The sequence below is a fragment of the Tiliqua scincoides genome, chromosome 8, assembly GCF_035046505.1.
Source record: "Tiliqua scincoides isolate rTilSci1 chromosome 8, rTilSci1.hap2, whole genome shotgun sequence".
NCBI classification, from domain to species: domain Eukaryota; kingdom Metazoa; phylum Chordata; class Lepidosauria; order Squamata; family Scincidae; genus Tiliqua; species Tiliqua scincoides.
In genome coordinates, this window is record NC_089828.1 from 18,393,877 (window position 1) to 18,402,261 (window position 8,385).

The following is an 8,385-nucleotide window of genomic DNA, read 5'->3' on the forward strand; positions in this document are numbered from 1 at the left end:
CAGTGCCTTTTCTGGGGTAGCACCCTGGCCTTGGTCCTCCACATCATCCCATCATTTAAGATATACTTAATCTCTGTATACTTGTTTGTTGAAAAGCAATATATAAATAGTCTTGATAATAATCTGGTGAAAACCTGCCCTGTTTTGCAAGCACCTTTAAGAGCAAAAAGTGCTGCTGGCTACAACCCACTGAACTTTATATGTCTTCATACTGCTCTTTGTTCCTGATGATCTGATATTTTAAATTGCTTTTTCTGATGTGAGCACCTGAGGGCTATTGGCACAGAAAGGCAGATTGGTGTCTCAAAGTTAGTTGCCATCCTAAGGCACTCAGGCAGATGTGTCAGTCACCCTTAAGGGTGGCCAACACAATGGAAACACCCACAGCCAGCTACCAACAGTTTTCTATTTCTAGACAAAGCAAGATAACCCACCCACACAAGGACAGTGTGTTTCTGAAGTTAGTCTCTCCCATGCCTGAAACCAGAGGGTGTTGCTCCCCACATTACCTCACTCCTCAGTCTTTCCAAAGGTCTTGCATCAGTCATGCCACCAAATGTGGCAGTAGATCCCAGGTAAGTAAAGGATATTGTCAGCACCTCTGGCTCGAGGTTTTCCAAGCTGAAACCTTAATAGAAAAGGGACACAGATGTATTGAAGCAATATGCCATTCTTAAAGCATGCAATGTCATTCCTGCTCCGAAAGCCAGTTCACCAATTACAACTGTTCTTTAGACAGATCAAGATTACCATGGTCTGGTTGTTTTAAAATCCAATTGGTGGAGACCACAGAGTTCACTAGCAACACCAGATAGATCACTCAGTCCAACTACTTTACAGTGCTGGGGGAGGAACCATGTATGCCACCCCATGCTTCTTTAAGATTGGGAGAGAAGGTTCATTCTTCCCCCACCCACCAACCCATATGAAATTGACTGGCTTCCTGTACCAAGTATATGGTCTTAGAACTGTGCTGTCCTAAGTAGAGATAAACCTGCCCCAAGAAAAGCAGAAGAGGGCAATGTTTATCTTTGCCTGCTACCAAGCTGGATGCTCAATGCTTTGTTACTCCCTGCTTGAAAATTCGTGCAGGCTGAACATAACCCAGTAAATAGGAACTTAACAAGCACTCACCATTGGACTGAAGAGATTTCAGATCCATTCTCCAGTCAAAAAATGTGTCCATTTGCCTCTTCTCTATCTCTGTAACAATTGTACGAATGACATCAGAGGGCGTTGGAATGAGGTCCTCCCCCTGGAACATAGCCTTGCTCTCCACAACCACGGAGCCATTGCTGCAGCAAGAAAATACAGTTCTTGTTTTCAAAACTGCTTCAAACATTGATCATGCACATGATCTTTGTTGCCAGTCTCAGGAGGGATATCAAACTGACCAACTAGTTGTCAGGATTTGGAGAAGTGTGGGTGATAGATACCATTTGCATTTATACCATCATGTAGGCTAGGGGTATGCAACCTACAGCCTGCAAGGCTGAACCCAATCCACCACCTGAAATCATCCAGCCCATAATCTCAAAAAGAGATCCACCTGGCCCACAGTGGTCCTAAAAAGAATTAAAGTCCATAATTCAATCTCTGTATGGTTTACAGCTGCGGGTTCCAAACTCCCAGGGAGTTTGAAAGCCGCAGTAAGTTCTTGCTGGGGGAGGCCCTGGGGATCACACCGCTGCCTCCTCCCTACCTCTGCCCCTTAAAGGGAAACAGGCCAGGGTCCACAGGCTGGGGTGTCATGACGTCGCAGTCTGAAAAGCCCTGGCTTACAGTGTAAGCAGTCCAAGGGTAGATCATCACTGCCCTCCAATGTTCTATTTAAGCCGACTGCATTTGCTGCATTTTAAAAGTACAATAACTAGCTATTACACCTTTAAGAGATGGGTGGCTATCCATATTAACCCTAAGCTTAGTGAGGCATATGGTCCATAGAGATTTTAAAACCACTTCATTCCACCTTATACAGATACATGCATTTGATAGATTACTTACAAGAAGTGGAGGACCTTTGAATGCAGGAAGTTCCCATAGCTTGATAGCATCTTGTTTAGCTGGAAAACAAGGCACTCATAGGTTTGTTACACAGTGTACCCAGAGGAATATTTACAGTATGTACAGACCATCTTGATCCAACTCATTTCCCTCCCTACCTAGGGTCACAGCACCTCTGTCATCAGAGCCTTCCTCTACACCCAGCCCCACAGCTATTTAGATTACACTCCACAAAGTAACACAGTCTACTTTTGGAGATAAAAGTAACCCCAATTAAAAGAGTGAAGTTCTTTAATTAAAAAATGATACTATTTGGGGAGGGGCAGGATCCTGGAAGCCACCTGTTTTGTCCCGACAGGTAATTTTAGTACCACTTGTTGCCTGTACTTTAACTTTGCCTGCCTACTGGCAGTCTTCCTGGTTTGAAAACAGCCAATGCTTTCTGCACCTTAAGCTATACCAAGATCTAGCACCATCTTCTATATTCAAGGTCAGGTCTTACATTCTGAAGAGGTTAGTTACCAGTACTACTCTACTGGCCAAATCTGAACCCACTCCCAGTTCTCTTTCATGCCTATTAACTCATCTTTAGCTGCTTCTAGGTTTTCTGGGGGCTCCAGCCAGAGCAGGCCAGAGACAAGATGGCACATGAAACCTCCCATCCCTTAAAGGCCTCCTTCTATTCTTGTAAAGTGGCTGGAACCCAAAAACCTAGAAGTAGGTCAGAGACAAGATGGCATTTGAAGCAGTGCTCAGTGCTGCCCCAGGGTTGACATGTGCAAGCCTGTATGCACTTTTAGCTCCTCCTCCCACCATGTCTTCAAAACTAGCTGGGCAGGGAGAACTCCTTAAGGAGTTCTGCTCCCAAGAGAAAGGAGAAACGGCAGCCTACTTCCCAATCACTGAAGCACAATCAGGAAAAGAAGTGCCACACAAAAAGGCCACCCTATCTCCATTTCCACTTCTATCTCCATGTTTTTCAGTAGTGGAGCTGGAAACAGCCACACCACCCCACCTCCAAGATTATGGGGTATAGCAGCCTGGTGAAACTGGCAACCAGGTAAAGGAGGTGGCAGGGGGACGGCATCCCCCAACCTGTAGTATACTTTGTCTGCCTCGCAGAGCACCAAAAGCTACAGCTGTGGTAGGAGCGCCACTGTCCCACACGTTCAGCACACAGCAGTGCTGGGAAATTAAACCAGCTACCACATGAGTGGAAATAGTTACGCAAGTTGGAGTCAAAGTTGCAGACACTTGCCATTTAGCCCTACCTATGTGGCTACAGGATTTGGGGAACACACATCTATAAAGGAATCGTTCAAAGACTAACTCAGCACAGGAACATATTTTAACCAAGATGTTCAAAGATACTTACAGTTAATCTAACTTCTTTCTCCAGCTTCCTGTAGCTGTTGGATGACTTATTCTCCAGGGATTCTGTATAATCAATTCCGACGAGACGGAACTGCAGAGATAAGGTGTGCACAGCTACAACATGTGATGTAGGACTACTCAAGGTTGGATAGTCTTTGTCTGTGGCCTGGCTCAGATTCCAGTACTCCAACATGGGCACCAGCTGTTTTGAAGTATGAATATCCTCAGACATCTTTGTGCTGGTTATTAGCAGGCTGGGCACCTTGGTAGAAGACACAGCATCCATGATCTTCTTAGTGTCCATTGACCCCAATGTAGTAATCAAGTTCTTTCTAGCCAAGAGTGGTTTGGAAGTAGACAGCCAAGCAGATGTACTTTGCAGTGGAGAGACATGTGTTGGGATGGTGCTACTCTTAGACGTTGATGTACTCGAAAGAGCTCCAGAGCCAACTATGGTAGACATAGGTACAGCTTGGGCAGTGGCCAACACAGGCAAAGCTGTTGTAGTACCAATTGCATCGGTAAAGGCATCCCTGGCCTGGTAGCCCAGCAGGGTTTCTGTCGTCATAGCAGAGGTACTTGTGACAGCTTTAAGGGCCCCTGTAGATAGAAATGGTGCTCTTTTGTATGTTGTGATAGTTGCCGTCAAGGTTCTCGGGTCAGGTGTCTGAACTTTGGTATCTGAAGTACTGGACAGCATGGTACTGGCAGGTGCCATCCACTCTCTCCTGGCCATCAACTCCTTGGTAACCTCAGTTGTTGACTCAGAAACATTGGTGCTCGTAGAGCCATGTGACATAAAGCCAGGAGACACAGATCTATGGGTGGGAGCAACTGAAGATCCTCCTGATTCTGTTATATTGGCAGTGGCAGCTGTGACATGCGATGGTGTTGGAATGGCAACCTTCCATTTAGAGGGAGTCATGCTGGAGAGCTCTGGAGAGCCTCCTGTGGCCAGCCCAGGATATTCTGTTCCACCAGGGGCAATCCCAACTGGAGTTATAGTCTCTGCTGCAACCATATATGGGTGAGATGGGAGAGGAGAACTTCCAGGCGTGTGGACAGTACTACTGCCACTTTTTGCAACAGAAGACACCTTCAACTCGGAAGGCTGCTTAGACACAGGAAGGGGTGTGGAATCAGGAGGTGGCAATTGTGTTGCTTCACTCCCCTGCAAAGGCAAGGCGAACGTGTGCGTTGACTGAACTTCAGGCTTTGCAGAAGCAAAGCTGGAGAACAGCTCTGTAATCGGTATACTGTCAGAAGCTGTAACAGGGAGTTCAGAGAAAACAGTATGCATCATTTTTGCAGCCGATTGAGTCTGTTCTTTTCTTTCAGGGAGCTCAGTCTTGGTCCATTCCCTGTGATGAGCAGCGATGGTCATACCTTCTGGTGAACTGGTTTCCAATTCAGCAAAAGGTGTCCAAGAAGGGAGATACTCACTTTCACCTCTGGAAAACAGTGGAGGGTAGCTTGATGTCTGCATAGACAGAAAGCTTGTTCCATTTGTGTTACTTGAGATTGCAACTTGAGTAGAAGCTTCACTAGTATATTCCCCTGCTGCAAGAGAGTCTTCCTTCAGCTCCAGCTTACTTCTTTCAACTGTGAACGTGCTAGGCATGGTCTCAGTTGCTGGGGAGTCCTCTTGCACCATTGCTGACCCAAGATATGAAGGAAGGATGCTCAGAGATGTTAAGTCTGCTTTTGCTGTCTGCTCTGTTGATGTAGAACTCTGGTGACCAACCAACAGGTTGGCTTCTGTAGGAGTGCCAAAAGCCACTGTATCAAGTTCAAGGGCTGTTGTGACTGCAGAAGGATCAAAGCCTGGCATCCCAGCAGCAAATGAGTGAGGAACATTTGTGGCAGTACCTACTGCTAGTTGGGCAACACTGACATTAGCCATGTCTCTGGAAGCTTTTGGGCTATGGAGCATCACAGGTAAACTTGCATTTCTAGAAGGCAACCCAAAAGTGGTTTCTGACCATTGGGAGTCTTGCAGGGCAGAGTCCGATACAGCCGACTGACTTGAAGAACTAGTTGGAACATCTACAGACATGGTATGGCTTGGTGGGCCTGTGGTCAAACTCTCTCCATAATGAAAAACCAATCTCAGCGAAGTCACTGTGTGGTTCTCTGCTAAAGCATGCGATCCATTAACTGCAGAAGAAAGAGACATGTTGGGAGACTCGGTTACAGGAACAGGAGTATGCCAAGATGACTTGCCAACACTGAGAGGCTCAAGTAGCCAATGAGTAGAAGGCTCTTTGGTCTTTGTAGGGTCTGTGAAGCCTGGTGATTTCACAAGAGCAACATGAGTTGGGGCCTCAAACTGGCTTGATGAGTGCCAAACGGAGGACTGGGACTCCCTTGTAACATCAGGTTCAGTAACATCAAGTTCCTGGCCATTAAACTCAGAAATCTGTTGCAAGGAAGTAGTCTCTGAACTTGTATCAAAAGACTGTGTAGGAGGAGGGACAGACAAAATACTGGCATATGTGCGCAGCATGGACACAAGATCACTCTGAGCTGTAGTTCCATGACTAGAGGTGAAACTTTTCATTCTTTTATCAGCAGTTGTTCTCATGACAGATGGGAAGTCTGCACTGCTAGGACCAACCGTGTCAGGACTTTGAGATGATTGCAAGTGTGGCAATTCTTTCAGCCTGCCCCAATAGCCAGGAGTCTCTGTAGAAGGAACAGTGCCACTTTGGTCACCATGCAGCTGGTCTGCATCAATGCCACGAACCGTTTTGGCTGAAGACAACTGTGTTCCGTCCACACCTTGTTCAATCCCAGTGATGTGTTCAGAAGACAATGACTTTCCCAAAGTTAAAACGGTGGCAGAAGGAGGTTGGTCAGTAGCAGGAACTGTGTTTAGAGCAAATGCAGCCCGAGGAGTCATATGCCAGCCCAAGTGCAAAGAACTACTAGTGACAGAGGAAGGTGATATCAGGAAGTGTGCAAGAACTGTATCTGTGGTACGAGCCTGTTCCATCATTTCAGCATCCACTGTTTGTGGTGGCAGGGAGGAAGTCAATGTGTTGATTTCCAGTTGCTGGAGTTCTTTAGGAGAAAGGCCTGTAGTCATAGCTAATGCACCAGCCAAAGGGGAAGTCACAAGAGTCTGAACTGCAGAGCTCTGCAAGTCAACAGAGTCACCATTCAGAGGTCCCCCATGTTCGAGTTCAAGGCTTCCAAAGACCTTGTTTAAATTCCACTGAGTACTGGCACTATGGGACTGACCAGCAGTGCTACTGTCTATTGAGCTAGCAGATAAGTTGCTGGCATACAGATTTGCCCCTACAGAATGAGAGCCTAGCCAACTCTCTGTAGAGGGGCTTTGCAAGTCCTGTTCGGCCTGTGACAGCCTCTCCGTTGAGTTCTGGAAAAGCGGCGAGTCCAAATAGACTGAACTTGTACCAGGCACCATTTGGTAAGATGCAGTTGAATCTTCTTCATCATAGGCAGCAGCGCTGGCTAGGAGGACTAGTATGATGGCCAAGGTAAGCCGCCATGTCTGTCCTTTGGCAACTGTTAACCAGCCTTTAGAAAAATGCAATACTCTACTAGCGCCTGCAACCCTTCCGGAAGGAGCCCATTTGCCATTTGGTGGTCCTGCACCTCGGCTTACCATCGGAGAACCCATCATGGCCACTCAGCTGTGAAGGGGAAAAAGGAGACCGCAATAAGCCTTCGCTACTATTCTGAATATCATTAAATTTATACTTTAGTTTAGCCATATCTAAACGATGAGTAGGGTTTGAACTAGCCACATCCGAAGTCCCTTCCCATTCTTAACTTCTGACTCTATAGTCTTGCAAAGCAAGTGAAACAAGTTCAGACCAGTGTTGTATCTTCAGAGATCCCATGCAAAAAATAGACCTTTAGCAACAGATAGGTCCTTTGTAACCTCATCCATACAAATGTGTTTCCTGCTACTCAGTGACATATTGAAGAATAGAACAGTTACCTTTCTGTTCTTCAATGTGTTATTCTTCCAAGCAAGTGATCACTCCACCAAGAACCTTAAGGCTTGTACAGCACATCAAGAGCCTTCCCATAGCTTGTCTCTATCAACTTAACCCAACAATGCCTGCTATTGATGGGGTGGTCTGCAGGACTCATGCAACAGCTACCACATCTTCCAGGGCATTTCAGTCCCTGCCAGCCCTCCTCTTAACTGATAGGGACTGTAGTAAGATCAGCATACGTTGCTTAGCCTGAAGTACTTCAAGCAAGGGCAACACTTAAGCCATTTCTGCCCAACCTTGCATATATGCAACAGGGATCAAATGTGTACAATTACAAGCCAGGGGGCCACCTTACAAGTCAATGAACAGGATGCTCAACAGTCCTCCAGGAAACTGATAATACATTGGGACTGCATATTTGAATCCCTATGCAGGCTGCCTACTGGCTTAACATGGGGAGATGGCCATCTCCCCAATGGACTCCTTCCAAACATTGTGATGCAAATCCTGGAAGGCTGTACAATTCTGACCCCTTGGATTAGCTCACCAAGCACAATAATGCTACCACATACTTGCCCCAATAGTTTCTCATTCGCACCCCTCTTTGACTAGTTGCTTTGCTACACACAGTACCCATTCTCTACTTCTCTTAGCAGGTTTAAACACAGCAACACGAGTTTTTTATGTCAGTTGGCATCCTTCAGTCTCGGAAGACTATGGTATCACGCTCTGAATGGTGGATCTGGAACACAGTCTAGTGTGGCTGAAAAGCCCAATTAGGGAGAGACAATCCCTTCCACACTGAGAGCAAATGTAGTCTGTCCCTGGTCTGTCTCCCGGCTATGGGCCTTTCTTCTTTGTCTCAGACTGTTGGGCAAGTGTCTCTTCAAACTGGGAAAGGCCATGTGGCACAGCCTGCCTCCAAACAGGACGTTCAGAAGCCAAAGTTTCCCATCTGTTGAGGTCCATTCCTAAGGCCTTCAGATCCCTCTTATAGATATCCTTGTATTGCAACTGCGGTCTACATGTAGGATGC

At 46.5% G+C, this 8,385-nt stretch overlaps 1 protein-coding gene across 1 annotated transcript in view; it reads right to left on the bottom strand.

Moving 5' to 3' along the window:
• Positions 1–3,682, bottom strand: part of LOC136658662 (zona pellucida sperm-binding protein 3-like) — a 29,867-nt gene extending 26,185 nt beyond the window's left edge. Inside the window, exon 1 of the mRNA XM_066635462.1 lies at positions 3,380–3,682. Within this exon, the coding sequence (XP_066491559.1) occupies positions 3,380–3,682 (303 nt within the window). The remainder of the gene's footprint in view (positions 1–3,379) is intronic.
• Positions 3,683–8,385: the final 4,703 nt, after the last annotated feature.